Source organism: Diceros bicornis, chromosome 22 (genome assembly GCF_020826845.1).
Source record: "Diceros bicornis minor isolate mBicDic1 chromosome 22, mDicBic1.mat.cur, whole genome shotgun sequence".
NCBI classification, from domain to species: domain Eukaryota; kingdom Metazoa; phylum Chordata; class Mammalia; order Perissodactyla; family Rhinocerotidae; genus Diceros; species Diceros bicornis.
The window spans coordinates 10514233-10533058 of NC_080761.1; the positions used below are offsets into that span (position 1 = coordinate 10514233).

General features: G+C 44.5%; 1 protein-coding gene and 1 long non-coding RNA gene across 14 annotated transcripts in view; one reads left to right on the forward strand and one right to left on the reverse strand.

The window, feature by feature from the left end:
- Positions 1–18182, forward strand: part of LOC131419955 (uncharacterized) — a 70085-nt gene extending 51903 nt beyond the window's left edge. For 7 of the 13 annotated variants that reach the window (XR_009223402.1, XR_009223405.1, XR_009223394.1 and 4 more), the window contains one exon: positions 17588–18182. This is a non-coding gene — a long non-coding RNA (uncharacterized LOC131419955). Of the gene's footprint in view, positions 1–8235; positions 8310–17587 lie in introns of those variants that run through there. The other 6 variants (XR_009223395.1, XR_009223398.1, XR_009223393.1 and 3 more) reach the window with 4 other exon arrangements.
- On the reverse strand, positions 5769–12101 carry LOC131419953 (spermatogenesis-associated protein 31D4-like). The gene is made up of 4 exons (XM_058565580.1): positions 11867–12101; positions 11064–11109; positions 10414–10474; positions 5769–10130 (listed from the first exon to the last, which is right to left on the reverse strand). The coding sequence occupies exons 1-4, from the start codon at positions 12062–12064 to the stop codon at positions 5846–5848; spliced, it is 4590 nt and encodes a 1529-aa protein (XP_058421563.1). The 5' UTR covers positions 12065–12101; the 3' UTR covers positions 5769–5845.
- Positions 18183–18826: the final 644 nt, after the last annotated feature.

The following is an 18826-nucleotide window of genomic DNA, read 5'->3' on the forward strand; positions in this document are numbered from 1 at the left end:
GAGGAGGGGTTATGAGAATGGCACATTGAACATATTCTTCAAAAGTGGCCTTGTCACAAAAAAGAAAAGCTGAGAAACTGATCCAGATTAAAGGAGACTGGAGACACGCGACAACTAAATGCAGTGTGTGATTCTAGACTGAATCCTGTAAAGGAGGCTTAAAAAAGAGCCACAAAGGACATTACTCAATAAATTGAAAAACATGGAATATGAATGGGAGATTAGTTAAAAGTTTTATGTCGAGGCTGGCCTGGAGGCACAGGCAGTTAAGTGCGTGTGCTCCGCTGCGGCAGCGGCCCGGGGTTCACCGGTTCGGATCCCGGGCGCGCATCAACCGCACCGCTCGCTGTGGCGGCAAGCCATGCTGTGGCGGCAACCCATATAAAGTGGAGGAAGATGGGCATGGATGTTAGCCCAGGGCCAGTCTTCCTCAGCAAAAAGAGGAGGATTGGCAGATGTTAGCTCAGGGACCATCTTCCTCACAAAAAAAAAAAAAAAGTTTTACGTCAATGTTAAATTTACTGAAGAGGATAACCTGTTGTATGTAAGAGAATATTTTTTTCTTAAGAATCATCTAATGAAATATTCAAGGAGCAAGTGCGTGATGTATGAAACGTATTCTCAAATATTCAGTAGTGTATACATATTTTTCATATATGTGTATGTGTGTGTGTTCATATAGAGAAAAGGAAGGGAGGGAGGAAAGGAGACAGAAACAGAGGAGAGAGATCGCAAATGGATCAACATATTAACAAGTAAATTTAGATAAAAAAAGGGTATATGGTTGTTTATCATCCATGCAACTTTTCTACAAGTTTACTTATTTCCAAATAAGTACATTTCAAAAATGGATCATTGACTCTTTGTCCTGAATGTTACCTAACCTTTAAGATTTCTGGCTTTGACTCCCGCAGCTGCCACCACCACCATACCTAGACCTCGGAAGTGTGCAATGCCAAATTTAAAACAGTTGTCTCAGGTTCTGTCCCAGGCAAGAAACCCAGAATCCTCTTTGCGCATTTGAAGATGCTAACATTTCAACAGGGTTTTACAAAATACTGGAAAAGAGCACTCCCCCTCCAAAAAAAAGATTTTTAGAGACAGCCCTGATGACCTAGTGGTTAAAGTTTGGCACACTCCACTTTGGCGGCCTGGGTTTGGTTCCTGGGCACAGAACCATAGCACTTGTCTGTCAGTAGCCATGCTGTGGTAGAGGCTCACATAGAAAAACTAGAAGGATTTAAAACTAGAATATAGAACTATGTACTAGGGCTTTGGGGAGGAAAGAAAAAAAAGAAAAGTGAGAGGAAGATTGGCAACAAGTGTTAGCTCAGGGCAAATCTCTCCCAGCAAGAAAAAAAAAAGGAAGAGGTTTTTAAAAATTATACACAATATAAAACGAAAAAAGAATAAAAAAATTCAACATGTTTATAGCATGGAACCCTTAATTTCTTTCTTATCTCGTGCCAGCAGGTCATTCATCTTCTGGAGTTTTAAGTTGTGAATTGGTTTGCCAGCACTTTGTCTGCCCTGCTAGTCAGTTACAACTCCTCCAGTGGATTTCTATCTTCCAAAAATGTGTTGACATCTTTTGTCATATCTTCTCCCCTTCTTGTCATCCTCAAGCGCTTATTCTTTTTAAATCCTTTACTTGTTTTAACAGCTTTGTTGAAATATAGTTCACATACCATACAATTCACCCAAAGTGTATAATTCAGTGATTTTTAGTATATTCACAGATATGTGTAACCATCACAACAGTAAATTTCAAAACATTTTCATGATTTCAAAAAGAAACCTCGTGGGGCTGGCCCCATGGCTTAGTGCTTACGTTTGGTGTGCCCCACTTAGGCAGCCCGGGATTCACAGGTTCGGACCTATACCACTTGTCAAGCCATGCTGTGGTGGCGACCCACATACAAAATAGAGAAAGACTGGTAATAGATGTCAGCTCAGGGCTAATCTTCCTCACCAAAAAAAAAGGAAACGTCATAACCTTTAGCTATCATCCCTCCCTCCTCTCATCCCCCTAGCCCTAAGCAACTACTAATCTACCTTTATATCTCTCTAGATTTCCCTATTCTGGACATTTCATATGAATGCAATCTTATGTGGTTGTGACTAGCTTCTTTAACTTAGCATAATGTTTTCAAGATTCATCCATGTTGTAGCATGTATCAGTACTTTTTATTGCAAAAAAAATATTATGTTGTGTGGATAGACCTTATTTTATTTACCCAATCATCAGTTCATGGCCGTTTAGATTGTTTCCACCTTTTGACTAAAATAAATAATACTGCTATGGACATTTGTGTACAAGTTTTTGTGTAGACATATGTTTTCATTTTTCTTGAACATATATATACTTAGAAGCAGAGTTTCTAGGTCATATGGTAACTCCATGTTTAGCTTTTGAGCAACTGCCAGACCATTTTCCAAAATAGCTGCACCATTTTTCATTCCCACCAGCAGTGTATGAAGGTTCCAATTTCTCCACATTCTCACCAACACTTGTTATTATCTGACTTTTTGATTCTAGCCATCCTTATGTGTGTGAAGTGCTATCTCCTAGTGGTTTTGATTTGCATTTCCCTGGTGCCTAATGATGTTGAGCATCTTTTCATCTAATCTTTTACTTTTAGTGGCATTTTGCGAAGGAGAGGAGATAAACAAGTGTGTTTGATCTACTGTGTTTAACTCAAAACACAATAGCTCACTGTAAACGTATGACAAGAAAAGATTTTCTTCTAAATATTTGAAAACTCTCACATAGTGATGACAAGTCCTTATCAACATGTACGGTCTTCTACTTCTATACTCTTTGCTTGCTGTAGTTACTGTGTGATTAAGGGACTGCAACACCGCACTGCATTTGCTCAGTAAGATTACTTTCTGTGTGGGGTTGAGGGAGGAATCCACTCAGATGACTCCTCAGGCTTGACTACAGGGCAGAGCAGAACTGATGGCCGAAGCCTCTAAAGCTCAATGCTTTTCGTCACCGATGCTGTGTCCATCTGCTGTGGATCAGTGTGCTCCACAGGTGGTAAATATCAAAGAAGTGTGAGAGCTGTGACAGGGGCACAAAGCATACGTCTGGGAGATGGATGGCAGGATGATCCAATGGGCTTTTGCCCTTTAACCACAGTGTGGGAGATGGGCCGTATCACACGTGCCAGATGACATCTGTGAAAGCTGAGTGAGGGGTATGTGGGAAGTCACACTGCTCTTGTGCGTGTTTAAACATTTCTGTGATAGACAGCTTAAAAAAATAAAAGAAGTTGGGTGCTTCATAAGGAGAGGGAGGGGATGAGAGGATGCCTGGCAAGGGGGGCTCAGTCCATCAAGATGAGGGTTTAGGTCTCTCAATAAGGACATTTCAGGAAGTGCAATTCCTTTGAGGTTAGGAAGAAACCTCTTTTCATATAACAGGAAAGAAGGAAAGGAGGAATGGGAAAGTGTTTTCATGAAAGTTTTGATGGAAGTTTCCCATCTCATGGCTTCTAGCTCCTCTATGAACGGTGGTCCAGCACACCTGCTGAGCAAGTGGAGATGGCCTGAGTTTGAGGAAAGTGAAGGAGATTTGAAATAACTTTGGGTAGCATCAGAGAGAATAAACTAAGGAACCAGTGACCTAAGTTCCGTTTGCTTTGTTCACGTGTTAGTAAGCATGGGATAATTATTTGTAGAATGAATGAATGATTTCCAGGTAGTGCTGGGGCTAAAGTTATCATGGCACCAGTGGACTTGATTGTGAGAATTACTTCAATAGTGATCAGTTACTTATAGGAAGCCGTTCCTGGAAAAGGCAGAGAGATGGAATTTTTCCAGACAGGAAGGATTAAAGAGGATTGGATGGGGCCCGTTTGTAGTGGAGCTTTTTAAATGTTGGTTACCTGGTTGACCATCAAGTCTACCTTGGAGAGGAGGGAAATGAAGACTAGAGCTTGGTGGATAGACGAGGAGTAAGTGGAAAAATGAATGGCCTGGAGTTGAAAAATTAACAAGGGTCATATAAACCGGAAGAATCATGGATGAGGCCAGAGGGTGGAATCTCAGATTGTGTTAATCCAGATGGCAGAAGCGTTCCTGGTAATAAGCTCTGGAGTGTGCGGCAGTAACTGCACTGGAATGGAAGTAAAAGATAAGACGATGTAGAAACTGGGCTATTGGCTGGTCCATCCATATGGATGTTAGAGAGCTCCATGGCCTCCTCACCTCTTCAGGTTCTCTGCCCTGGGCCCCTTCCCATCTTTTGTCCCTCCCAGGGCCTCAACCGAATCTGCATTCTTTGACCCTAAGCTTCAGACATTTTAGGGTTAATGGCGTAACTCTGGACAAGAAAATATAAATGTGCGAGTGAGAAAGGGCTATGGTAGATATCGGTTTTGTTTTGTTTTTTAGCACTCAGCATTCACAAGTCTTTCTGGAACAACTACCTCAAGTGCCCTCTAGGACACTCACCCCATGTTTGAGTCCCAGTCTGTATAAGTGCAGTTGCCTTCCCTCCAGACCCCTACTGTAAGGGTGGGTAAGTGTGCAGTCTGTGGTGAGCCCCCCAAATATCTGCAACCTGCTGCATAGTCTAAGACTCACCTCTGGTTCCTGAGCTGCAGGTGTTCTGAGAGAGACCTACCATGGCTCCACCAAGGCCGTGGATATCAAAGATGGCACCACCATGCTGATAGGGGAACCTTACACACTAAGGGCAAGATCCTGTGTATTTCCTTCAAGCACGGATAGAAGGAAGGCATCAAGATCACCCTCCATTAAGAGGGTGATGCCATGCCTGACAACATCCCTGCAGATATTGTTTAGTACTCAAAGAACAGCCTGGTACCTTTTTGGTATAAGGCATCAGTGTGCTATGCAGTGCTCAAATCAGCTTCATGGAGGTAGTGCCTGGATCAGTTTGAAGAAGAGGGGGAGCAGGACAGGGTCACAATATGGGGATGAGGCATAATGCTTTGTTCCACCAGCAAGGCCATTCTTTCCCCTCTTCATTTTTCCTTCCCTCCCCACTCCCTCTAAAGCATCTTTTCCTTGTTCTCAGCTTCATTTTCCCCTGGGAGGTAGATGGCTGCCTGGGCAGCATTCCTACCACTGATAGCTCAGTGATGCTTTTGTTCTGTAACAAAATGTCATCTGTTGGCAGTCTGAAGAAATACTCAGGGAGGGGAACCACTTCTCCCAGCTGCCTTTCCAGTAGGGAAACCTCAGTGTCAAGTCTAAAGTATGCTTCCCCAACACATTACCATGACTCACGTGACAGATTCTTAAGTAGCATCTATGCTGTTCCTAGTTCCTCCCCACCAGCCCAGGATCCACTGTAGCAGTACCCCCCCAAACACTCCCATTCAGGGTTCATCCACCTGTGGGATCCTCTGGTCAGTGACTTCTAAATCATGATGAAGCCACTGTTTCTTCCTCACTGTTATTTTCTGAGAAATATACCTGTCCTTGACCCTCTTCAGATGTAGAAGACTTGTCTTCCCTACTGCTCTGAAGGGAGCAGAAGCATTCAGTGAGGGGAAGCTGTGGACTGCTCTACATTTTCATTAAGGCTAAGCTAAGAGGCAGGAGACGGAGTCCATCTCAAACTCACCAGGGAGGAAATGGGCTTTGTGGGGCATGTGATACCTGTCTCTCATCAAGAGCTCCAGGGGACTGGTGACCTTTTAGAAGCCAAAGGAAGCAATTAGTAAGAGCTGAACTGACTCCTTCCTTTCCTGAAGCACAAACTCTGAGTTACCTGAAACCCATGCCCCCAACACAGCACATGGAAAGATACCACTATTATTAGAGAATCATTTATTGGGAAGAATCAATATTGTCCACAAGGAAGGAATTATTTTGGGGTGGGAAATTTTCCTCTCTGGAAATTCTGGAGAAGCATTTTCTGTTGAATCAGCAGAGACAGATCTCTGAACACAGTGCCTTCAGCAGTGGTGGGAACAACTGGAGGTCCCTGGTTGGCTTGACGCCTACAGGTGGGGCCTGGATGGGGCACAGGCTCCCTGCGGGGCACGGATGAGGGATGCTTTTGATCCAATAGCTGGTCCTTAAAGGCCACAACTTTCTGGAGGTGTCTGTCCTCGTCTCTGCTCCGTCTAACTCTTGGATAACTCTGGCCGGCAGAGAGAGCTTCCTGGCGGCAGGACTTGGTGTTTGTCACTTTACAGGAGGGAGCCCTGTAGCTGGAAGGATGGCCCTGGATGGGCTCTGCCCGGGCCTGCACTTCTGCCTTCTGCTGAGTTTTCCCAAACTTCCTCAGGGCAGGAAGGGGCTCTCGAGGACAGGTGGTATCTATCACATGCCAACGCCCCAGTTTCTCCTCTGGGGACTTCCCAGCGTCTGTCATGATCTTCTGAGCTGTGGTCGTCTCAGTCATGGCAGCTCTCCTTGTAACTAGGCCTCTGCTCTGCGCGGGTGATATGGGGCTGCCCTTTTCCTGGGAATTTTCTTGCTTTTTGCATTTTATCCCAGGATTAAACCATTGCAAAAGGTCATTCATTTTTTTTCTGAAGGTTTTAGGAGGAGGCTGTCCCTTCTGTGATGGGGTCTGGGAAGACTTGCTCCCAAGCATCTCCTCTAATGCCATGTCCTGAGTAGGGAAACGCTTCCTTCTAGGTTGGGATGTCCCCAACCCTGTGTCCCCTCCACCACACTCTTCTGCTTTGGGGCCTGGAGTGCTCACTCTCTCTGCAGCTGGTGGGAAATTCTTATCCTGGCACCTCCTTAAGACATGCTTAGGGACCCAGGGCTCCTGCCGCTGCTCCACACCGATTCCTCTGTTCTCCAAATGGACATGCAGCACCTGGGAAGCTCCTGCGTCCCCGCTAGAGACACCCTGGGCATGAGTCAGTGAGGCCTTGTCAGTCAAGCTCTCTGAGGCAAGGGACCTGTCAGTGGGTTGGCCTCTCACCTGCCTCTGCTCCCTCTTCTCCAGTTTAAACTTTAATTCACTCAACAGCTGTTCTTTAAGGTCTGATGATTTGGGAACTGGTCTTCTTGGTGGGGGGCTTTCAGTGGTCCCAGTAGTTTCTACTTTACTCTCATTCACATTTATCATTTGGGAGCTTCCTGGCTTGCTGGTTGTCAAGATGTCACCAGTTTTTGATTGAAGAGCATTGAGCTCCTTGGCCCTGAATATCTCCCTAGACACGTTGAGCATGGAGAGAGGTTCTGACTTCTTCTCCATCTTTTTGGCCTGTCGTGTTTCTACTCCATCCCTGGAAATCACATTCTTTTCCTTTGGTTCATGTCCGGCCCCAGCTTGCCTTGCAGGCAGCCTTGGGGGGCATCTGTTGCCTAGTTGAGTCTGTCTCTGACTTGCTTTGCCTGTGATGCTGTGTGTGACAGGCAGAAGGGTCTGTTTGGCACCCTTACTTCTCTGAACATCCTCTGCAAGCTCTTGGTTGATGCCAGAGGGTGATTGTCTCGAGGACCCCTGTCCTTTCTTGCCCACAGATGAGGTGGCAGGGCCAGGACGATCCCGGACAGGGGCTGAATTTGTTGTTCCCACTTTGTCTCCATGAACAGATTTAGAGCTTCCTCTAAGGGGCTTGAAGCCCCCAGATTTGGAGTCCAGCTCAGAAATCAGGTTGGTTGAAGAGGGAAAGTGGGAACAGGATAAGGACTGGGATGCGTCTTCCAATTTAGAGATCCGTATGGATTCAAGGACCCTGCAGGGAAGGCCCCACAGCATTCTCATATGAAACTTTTTAATATGGGCTTCCAGCATCTGCCGTGCACTGGAATCAATGAAGGAAAGCTCCTGGAAAGTATCCAGGGTGTAGTTCCCACCCACTGATGGTTTCAAATTTCTCTGTTTTTTTGGGGTGTGGGATTTTTCAGAAAGCAGCAGTGTCTGCTTGATAGCATGCTGTGAACTATGCACAGTCCCAGGAACCCGACCCTCATTGATTTCCTCAAACTTCTTACTCAAATATACTTTCAGGACATTTTCAAGTTGTTTCTGAACTAGACTGCCCCCCGAGGCCCTTGAATTTTTCCCTGACAGACTCGCCATGTGACTACCTAGGTCTTTCTCAGAGTCATACCCCAGATCCTTATCTGAAGACCTCTCTGAGTCACTCAGCAGATGAGCTTTTGGGCCATTCTCTGGGCTGTGTTGCTGATCCTTCCCCCCATCCTTCTCTAGCTGAAGCAGTTCTGAGCTCCTTTCATGGAAGCTTTCGGGTTGGCTCAATCTGACATTTAGATTTTTGTTCACAGAGACCCGTGAGAGTCCACGATCACTCTCTGACTCAGGTATCTCTGAAAAATTGCTCGGAGGTATCATCAGTGACAGAGAGTCACAGATCCTGCAGGGCAGGCCCCACTGATGTTGGATGAGCCGCTTTCGAAGGTGATCATCTAGTTTCCCTCGAAGCTCCTCACTGAGAGGAAACTCTCCAGGAAGGATGGATATTGAAACATGGGCTTGGGAGCCCTGGTGATAAGGAGAGTTGGGAGCTGAAGGACAAAAGTCTTCCTGAGATCTGTGGACCACAGAGGGTAAACCCCACAAACTTTCCTGTTGCTTCTGCAATACGTTCCATTCCAGGTGTTGAATTTCAGATGAGGTGAGAGACTCTGATTCATTATGGGGTCTATGGAAACTCACTCCATAGGTCTCAGTCTGGGCTAGAGGACCAGATGGTACGATTCGGGGTGAGGATTGAAAATGGGCCTGGGGCTGGACCGGAGTGAGAGGTAGGGGTTGGGATTGGGGCAGGGTTTGAGGCAAGGATTGAGGCTGGATCTGAGGCAAGGACAAAGGTAGAGGATGGGGAAGTACTGGTGGTTCTTGGTCCATGGGGGCATTCGAGATTCTATTGAAAATGATGATTGAGGAACAGTCACCCGAGACATGGTCAGCAGTGGACAAGGACTCGCTGTGCAGAGATGGGAGACCCCAGAAGAGCTGGACACGTTTTTGCTGTAAATGGTCCTCTGGGGTCTTAGGATACAGGGGCTGCTGGTGCACGTGCAGCTCTTTTGGTTTGCCTTTGCTGCTCCAAAAAGGAAGAGAGACTGCCGGGTCATGTTTATGAGCAATTGACTCCAACATTTTCTCTGAGGAATTTAGTTGGTAGTCTGGCCTAAGTTCTTTTGGAAAAGAACCCCTTTTCTTTTCCTTTTCCTCCCGTATCAGGAAATCACTCCTCTTTTGGACTTGTCTCTCTAGGAGTGCCAGGATATCGGGGCTGAGAAATGAGAGGTTACCAGGCTCTCCAAGGTTGGTGGCAGGGTCTCCCCCAAAAGAGGCCTCTGAGGAATGGGGGGCAAGAAACTCTTGATCAAAATCACATTGTGCCAAGGTGGAAGGGAACAAGTCTTTGCCATGAGCTTGCCGTGAGGAGAATTCTGAAACTGACAGGCTTGAATTGTCAGTGCCTCTGATTATTGGGACACAGGTGGACAACTCACCAGGGCTATCTGGAGATGAGTTCTCCGGGACAGGCTTCAATAAGGCGGAAATTGATTTAGATTTAGTGGTAGTTAAAGGGCGGTCTGGCGGTGGTGAAACAGACAGGGTTAGTGGTGTGTGATAACAAGCCAGTGAATCAGTGGGATTCATTGTCTGGGACAAATCTGGTAAAGAATTGATATCTTGGCAAAGAGTGGGGTCAAGAGAGAAGATGGTATGCAGAGACAAAGTGGCCTCTGGTTGGAGAACAGGATCTGCTGTCTGAGTGTCATGTGGTAGGAGAGGGGGAGAGGCAAGGGGTTGGGGTGGGGAATGGTCCACTAGGAATTTGGACTCCAACGGAAGAAAAGGCTCTGGTGGCAGAGAGTGACCTGGTGGTGAGAGTGAAAGAAAATCAGCTGAGGGTGTCATTGGATTAGGTGAGAGAATGGAGGGGGGCGGTGAGGAAGGCTCAGGCAGAGTGGCTGGTATTAGGTTTCCTGGAGGGACTTCTGAGAAGGCAGAGGACACAGTGAACAATGACTCAGTCACAGAAGCTGTGGAAGTCAAAGAAGACACAGAGAGAGTATCGTCTTCTAGGTCCTCCAGGAATAGCAGCCGATTGACCTCTGCAGTTGTGCTGTTACACACCTCACAGGAGGAGTCTGGACATAACAGTTGACGAATGTGGGTGGTATTATGATGCTGGCCCAGGGGGCTGTGAGAGACAGAAGGTACAAAGCTGCAGCCAGGACCAGAAGAAGGAAAGGAGGATCTACTGGTCTGGCAGGGAAGGGGCCACTTGAAGCCTGCTGCCCCTTCACATTGTCCCACATCCATGACTTCACAATACACTCAAGAACCCTCACCCCAAGGCCTTCATTCACATACCTGTTCCTATGGTTACCCCCTCCCATGACTAGGGCAGGCTGCACTGAATCCCTGGAATTGCATAGAATATGCTAAAGAGGGATCAGGAAAGAGAGAGAAAGACTAGTTACCTTTTCAGAATAGCAATCTTCTTCCTTTCCTCCTCTGTTTCCCTCTCGTAATATCTCCAACCTGGGAAACCAGAACAGTGGGTTTTGGAGGGAGTAGGGAGAAGCATGGTTGTTAGACAGGAGTCCCTTTATAGGAGACCCTTGGGATATTAGACTCTGAAAGCCCAGAGAATCAATAGATGAGGTCAAATCATCGGTGATGATATTAACAAGGTTCATATGTGTATGTTGCTTCATTTGTAAAGTACTTTCACATACATTATTTCATGTGATGCTCAAAAACACCATGTGAGGAACTCAGGTCAATGGTTACCTCAAAGAGGAATCTGATCATCCAGGAAGTCAAAGTACTTTCACAAGGTCAGGAGACAGAAGTTCTGACTCTCGACGTCTCACATGGCCACCTATTAGGCAACTCCCATTGCCCAGGCCCATCACTGCTTCATGCCCAGAGGCGAGCAGAACAGGAATCTGAGAAGTGTCTCAGGGTTCTGACTGCCTTCCCATGAACCTCTCCTCTGAGGGCCCTGTTTTCTGAGAGGGATGGTATCTAGCAACTGACATCTTCAGAGATCATGGACCTGGGATCTCATGGAAAGGACAGGAAGGGTCACCCTTGGAGAGCTCAGGTGGAACAGGCAGAACTTTACCTCTCGATGTTCCGCCTTTCCTTCTCCTCTTGGCTCTGCCCTGACGCTGAGAACAAAAAGAAAAGAATGAGGGGCTGGGGCTCATTTCTCTCCCTTCTCTGAACTCTAGGAAACTCCTAGAGGTATCCAAGAATAATATTACTCTCTATTTTAATTAATAGAACTTTGTGTTCCCTCCTTTAATTAATTTTTAAAGGTGATAAAATATTTTCAGTTTTTCTTTTGTTGGAAAACTCAAAGAAGCATTTTTGTCTATGAGGTCCACACTTGATATTCTCAGTCAGAAGTCCTATGCTCAAGGAGGGTGTAGCATCTGAGATCAGCAGTCCCATCTGTGCCCCCTCAGATAGGACCCTGTATCCTGTGACAGAGCTTGGGCTCCAGCCTCTGCTCAGAGGCTCAGCCCTGCTCTCCTGATCTGCCCAACATGAAGGAAGTTTTGGTCAAGTGATGCCTGACGTGGGAATGTCACTCATGATCAAGTGCTGGGAACTGTCTTCTCCTGCAGAGATCCCAAACTCTCTAAATAACCCAATCCAGGACTACAGAATCACTGAGTCTGGGATTTTATCCCAGAATCCTCCACCACACCCAGGTGGTCTGTGAGCTTCAAAGTGAAACAGTCCCAGCTGAATCCCCAGCCCTGCCTGGCTCATTCCCCTGGAAGGATGATTTCTACCCTCTACTCAGACTTTCCATCTTGGGTGTCTCTCTGAGCCAACCAAACTCATTTTAAAATGTGGCAGTAGACATGCAAACAACAATAAAGAGTCCCTGTTGGGGGCTTGCTCAGGGTTCCTTACCTTTTTGCTGTCTTTGGTTTTCCAGAAGTTTGGTAAAGTTGGAATCCCCACCAGGCAGCACAGAAACAGAATGAGCAACCCCAACCCACACAGGAAGGTGAGGTTGGAGTCAGTATCCAAGAATGTTGAGCCAAAGCTCAGACAGGACTCAATAGGGCTATTCAGAAATGAGAGAACGTTCCATTGACTGAACTCCATTGTCTGAATCGCAAGACTGCCTAAGGCAACTGAGCTCTGAGAGTGCAGGTGCCTGACTCTAGTCCCAGGCCTGCATCACAGAGCATTGAAGAGTCACAAAGGGTTTCAGAGGGTGGGGGAGGGGACAGCATGAAGAGGTGTGCCCACAGCCCCTCCCCCGTCCACCAGCCTGGCAGATCTCTCCACCCCTCCTGGGCCCTCTAGGTCCCTCTGCCCTGCCTGCCATCCTGTTTTCCAACTCCACCCTTTCACCATATCATATATGTACCTTAAATTTTCTGCTTGTTCCGTCTGTACTCCAGATAGTACCTGAGTTCTTCCTACTGTTTGGAGAACCTGACTTGGGTCTCACCAATTCTGTTGCCTTGAAAGTCTGAAACGCTGCCTGGAATTTCTGCCTGTCCCCAGACATTTACACTCAGGATCGTATACATCCTCAAATCCATCTTTCCTATGGAATGTTTTTGCCTTACATGAACCCAGATATAGAATTTAAAGTTCTGCTACACTTACTCAGTTTTGTGAATATTCAATAGCGAATTTTAGTTTTTTGCTTCAGTCAGCCTTTACCATCTTCATTCAGAGAGGCTGACAAATAATTAAAATGAATAATTCTTTATTCAGCATTCACAAGACTAAAATCCATACAGGTGTGCGTCACTTAATGATGGGGATACGTTTTGAGAAATGAGTCCTTAGGCAATTTCGTCGTTGTGCGAATATCATAGAGTGTACTTATGCAAACCTAGATGCTATAGCCTCCTACATACCTAGGCTCTATGGTACTAGTCTTATGGGACTACCATCATACATGTGATCTGTTGTTGACCAAAATTTTATTATGAGGCACATGATTGTATTGGGGATAGAGTCTCTTATGGCACTAGGTCCATTTTTGCGCACCGCCCAGAAAGCCAATCACAGAGATGATGAGATTGCAGAGAGAGAGAGAGGGTTTATTAATCACAAGGCAGCCGAGTGTGGAAATGGGAGAATAAATCCCAAATCAGCTTTCCCGAAAATAGGGACTCAGGGATATTTATGGGGTGGGGTAAAGGTGGTCTGAAATGACTGGGTGAGGAGAGATGAGGTAATTGATGATCTGCTCAAGCGTAGTCAGTCTTCATGCCTCTTCGTAGGATGCGTGTTCACAGAATGGTGGCATTATCATGCCCTGAGGGTGGAGTTTTAACCTCTTGCCGTCAAAAGATCGCTTATTGGACACATGTCTGCTTGGGTCCAATTGATGAATTGGTGGTCTCAATCCAGTCTGAAGTGGACAAGGAGTTCAATTCCTGAAAAAAATAGCTCAAACACCCATTACCATGGTGACTCAGGTTCCAGGGAGATGTTACCTATAGGAACCTAGTGGGAGTCAGATAGCATATTGCCTAAACAGTACAGTTAACATTGGGTAAGTTTATCATGCAGATTTAAGTCCTCGCTTTCCCTTTTGATAAGTTTCTAGGTAAGGCCGTCCCCCGCTTCTTCCTGGTACAGGGAAGAATGTACCTTTACAAATGGAGATTTCCTTTCCAAATGTAAATGTCTCTTAAAATGGTAACAGAACTAAGAATGGGCTTAGCAAGGACCCTCCAAGTACCTGGGGATGTGTATGGTGATGGCCTGTTCTGGGGGCAGGCCTCCCATCCCAAATTCTTTTGGTCAGTTAGTGGGGGTGGGGGCCAAACTGTCTTTCAGGCAGAGACATATTTTGAGGTGGCAAATTCTGATCCCCCATAGTTACTAGCTGCTTAATCATCAAGGGCTAACTGTTTGCCGGTTTCAAGTAGGGGCATCGGTGATGTGGAAGTGAACTGCCAGATGGCCAGGTCCTCCGTTTTGCTTATGTTGTCGCCTCTAGAACTGAATTTTGAGTATGATGGCAATGGTTGTGCTGCTGACTGTAGCTGAATCTGTCTGGAATTTGGTTTCACAATAAAACTTAGTACTTTTCTCCCTAACCTCTAGGACACTGTGAAGTTTAATGATATCATGAGGCTTGGTGCAGTGGACTTTGAGAGATATGTTGCTCTGTCATACAAGCTGAGACAGTGGCACTATCTACCCAAAGCCTTTGTGTTTTAATAGACCTCTCAAATCAACTTTTCAGAAACAAGTCTGTAGCTGGAAAAACCTGGGACCCTGTCACTGTAGCCGAATCAATGAACACAGTGACCTGGGATCGAGGAAAAGAAAAATGGTTTAATTTTGCCAGCAAAATGGGGCTGCGGTGGGCTCGTGCCCCAAGACCCACAGTCCTCCTGAGGCATTAGGAGTTGGGATTTTTAAAGGAAAGTCTGTGGGAAAGAATGTACTTTTCGTGACTGTGATTATTTGCTGAGTAGGAGTATTGTATGGGTCCCAGACCTTCTGGCACCAGGCCAGCTGTTATCTCTATCTATAGCAGGAGATTTAGGGCCCCATAGATCAATCTTCCCATGCCATGCAAAATTGGGCCCTAGAGAGAGGAAGGAAACTGCCGCCAATTAATGATTACAAAGTTTACAAGGTTTTATTTATTTATTTTTATAATTTTATTTATTTATTTCCCCCAAAGCCCCAGTAGATAGTTGTATGTCATAGCTGCACATCCCTCTAGTTGCTGTATGTGGGACGCGGCCTCAGCATGGCCAGAGAAGCAGTGTGTCGGTGCACACCCGGCATCCGAACCCGGGCCGCCAGCAGCGGAGGGTGCGCACTTAACCGGTAGGTTTTAGATGGAGGAGGGGGAGCTGTGGCTTTGCAGTTCAGTGTTTTCGCATTAGCCTGCCTTTGGCCAAGATAAAGGAAGCTACGGGTGTCCTCCGTTTGTTTGTCTCCGTGTGATGAATGGTAGAATTGGCACCAGGGAGCCAAGGAGTTGGGGGGCTTCAGCTTCTTGATAACTTTTGGATATCAGTTTCCCTGTAACAAACCTCAATTACTCAAACTGGTAATTACCCAGAACTTCAGTGCATAATGATTTATTACCTCCATTTGCCTTGTGGAATTCAGGGATTCAAAGGCTAAAGCAATCAATATCTACATGTGAATGGACCTTAGAGAAGCAGGGAAGGGGAATAAGGGCTTTTTAGTTTTTAACTCCATATATGCTGGATTCAACACAGGGGAACTGATATCAGGGCCAGCATCAAGTTCTTTTTGTAAGGCCAGGATTTCGTTAGAACATCAGTGTACCTAATATTAAAGTAGTGCTTTCTGGTTTTCCATCAAATTTTCCAGACTTCTTTATTTGCCCTACTGCTCAATAAATTTCTAGTTACTAGAGGGAACATGAATGAGAAAGAGAGCCTTTGTTGAGGTTATGGAGTGAGGGTGGTTTTCCAGAATATTCCATGATGATTTGAAAATTAAGAACTCTATGCATGACACGGACACATTTGCACTGCCCAGGTTGTATGAGACTTTTCTTATTTCCCTCTAGTGCTTTCTCCACTCTGCCCTGTGGATTTCTACAACATCATTTTCACATTTGGCAATTGTTCCTCATTTAATGAATGATGACTATGGCAAATGTTGTATTAGAAATATTTTAAAATGAGTAAAGACATTGTATTATTAAATGTAACTGCTTTATTTCTTCACATATTCACAAAAGATGCCATAGATCTTATTTGAAGTTTTAATAAATTAGAAAAATCACCACCAAGGAATAAGGTTCTGATTATTCAAGTGGCCACACTAACCAAAGACTGATCCACCCATTTTTTTTTTTTTTACCTCTTCCTCTGAGAGATGCTCATCTCAGTGCTAGTTTGTCTAATAGAGTCTAAATCAAGGATCAGCAAACTATAGGCCAAATCCAGCCAGCAGCCTTTTTCTGTGAGTAAAGGCAGCCCCGCCCATCCACGTGAGTACTGTCCACGCTGCTTTTGTGCACCTCAGGACCTTTGCACCTGCTGTTCCCATTACCTAGATTATCCCCTACCCCTATCAACCCTCTTCTCCAGGCTGACTCCTACCTTCCTTTTGGATTTTTAGGTAATCCTCCCTTGAAGTTAACATTAAGTGTTTTCTAACCCTGCAAAGTCGCTATTAGGTCTTCCTATTATAAAACCTCATAGCCACCAGTATTTTTCCTGCATAGTACTTGCCACAACTGTAAGTGATGAAGTTATTTTTGTGTATCTTTCTCTAATAAGCTGTCTAGTAAGCCCAATGTCTGAAATTATTCCCGGATAGTATTAATTAATTAATTAATTTTTTTGTGAGGAAGATTAGCCCTGAGCTAACATCTGATGCCAATCCTCCTCTTTTTTTTGCTGAGGAAGATTGGCTCTAAGCTAATATCTATGGCCACCTTTCTCCATTTTGTTTGTGGGATGCCTCCAGAGCATGGCTTGATGAGCAGTGCATCGGTCTGCACCTGGGATTCTAACCTACAAACTCCGGACAACCAAAGCAGAGTGCGCGAACTTAACCACTGCACCACTGGGCTGGCCCAATTAATTGCTTTTTTCCCCAGTGTATGAGCCTTATTTTCTTGTTTCTTTGCATGTCTTGTAATTTTGGTTAACAACTTGACATTTGAAATAATATAATATAGCAATCAGAAAATTTTTATTACTCTGGAAATCAGATTCTCCTCCTCCCCAGAGTCTGTTGTTTCTGTTTTTAGTTTTTGTTGGTGTTTGTTGTTTAGTGATTTTTCTGAAGTAATTCTTTAAAGTCTGTATTCTTTATCATGTGTGGTGGCTGATGTCTCTGCTCAGTTAGCTTAGTAGTCAGCCAGTGATTAGACAGAATATTCCCTAAATATCTGGAACCATTACTTCCCCCAATCTTTACCGAGCTACTTTCTGTGTTTATTGGGGAATGCCTTCAGCATTCATCCAGGCATGAATGTTTCCAACTCTGTCTTGGCTTCCACTTCCTATTTGCACAGAGCCTCAAGGGCAGCCAGTGACAAGTATTTTGGGCCATCTCAGGTATTTTCAGAGCTTGCATACAGGCTTACTTATGCACATGGCTTTCTATATTCCCAGGAATATGTTGGAACTTTTAAAAGCATAATGCACACATCATTTCTCAGCCTTTCCTTTTGAGTTGTTTGGTTAGTATATTGTTTGTGTCAGCTGTTCTCCATTGCTGTAAGCAGCTGTGCTATTAAAATTCTCACCAATTGCTCCCTAAGGAGAAGCACTTAGCACCACTAAGTTTGATTGAGGTCAAATAAAGACAAACCATTTGAGTGGGGTTTTCCAGGGAACCAATAGTCAGGCAAAAAAATGACAGTTCTTTGGGAATGAGGTCCTGTCTGTTCCTCCCAGTACCAGGAATGTAGGCTGTTATTTTTAAGGTGACCACTGAGCTGGGGAAGGGGGATGGGACTAAGGTAAGTTAAAACACTACAAAGCTCACTGTTCTTACAAAGATTCGGCTGTTTTGTTTTGCATAAATTCACCCAGGGTTGCTTCAAGTCAGAGTTCTAAAGAAGTTGATTGGCAATTTTTGCCAGTTTTTTCATTGCTTTGATGGAGGGGCCCATTTTTGAAGGTCTTTACTATGCTATTTTTACAGATCCAGCTTGGAAATCTTCAGTTATCATGAAAATCTTCAAATGAGGAGCAAACCATTTCTCTCCAAATGGCAGATAATAAGATGTTCTAGAATGAGACAGCATTTTGAAAGTATATATATGGAATGATAGCTCCATGAATGTTAACTGATGTTTTACCAAAAAAAGTCTCATAATCAAGTAAGTTGCATAACATTGGGTTGAACAATGTTTAACAGACTTCCTTATTGCAGGACTTCTCAGTGATTCTGATATACAAGTCATCTATCATAAATCTCTATGCAGAAGATAATATGCCACATTTTTTAAATTTACCAAAAAATTAAACTATTTTTTCTGCAGGTGCTTTGTGGGACTGGTGTTCCAAAGACTAAGTGAAACACACTGTCTGAGATGTCATTCCTGTCCTCTAAGGTTCTGTAGTCTGGATTTGCACTGTCTAATATCATAGCCACTAGCCACATATGGCTCTTGATCACTGGAAATGCAGCTAGTCTGAATTGAGATATGCTGTAAGTATAAAATACTGGATTTTGAAGACTTAGAACAGAAAAAAATATTTTTTTAATTGATTACATATTGAAATAATAATATTTTGAATATATTTACTTTAAATAAAATATATGATTATTAAAATTATTTTGACCTATTTTTTTTTTTTTTTGTGAGGAAGATCAGCCCTGAGCTAACATCCGATGCCAATCCTCCTCTTTTTGCTGAGAAAGATTGGCCCTGGGCTAACATCTGTGCCCATCTTCCTCCACTTTATCTGGGATGTCACCACAGCATGGTTTGACAAGCAGTGCATCGGTGCGTGCCTGGGATCCAAACCTGCAAACCCCGGGCCACCGCAGCAGAGCGCGTGCACTTAGACGCTACACCACCGGGCTGGCCCTCATCTATTTCTTTTTACTATTTTAATATGGCCACTAGGAAAGTTAAAATTATACATATGGATTGATTTGTATTTCTGTTGGAAAACACCTCTCTAGACCTTTCCTGGAAATATCTTATCGTTATTTGAAACCAGGTCATAAACTCTGTATCTTGTTTATCAACTCTGGGAAGTTACAGGTTTATGTATCTTTAGCTCTTAAAATAGTGTATGTACGGTACAAAAGAGACAGAGAAAGTCATTATATTTCCTTAATACTGAGTTTTCTTTCTAAAGAATCCTGATAATAATAAATGTGACCAAAAAAAATGAAGATATTCAAAAAGGAGAGTCTGGCTAGTGTATA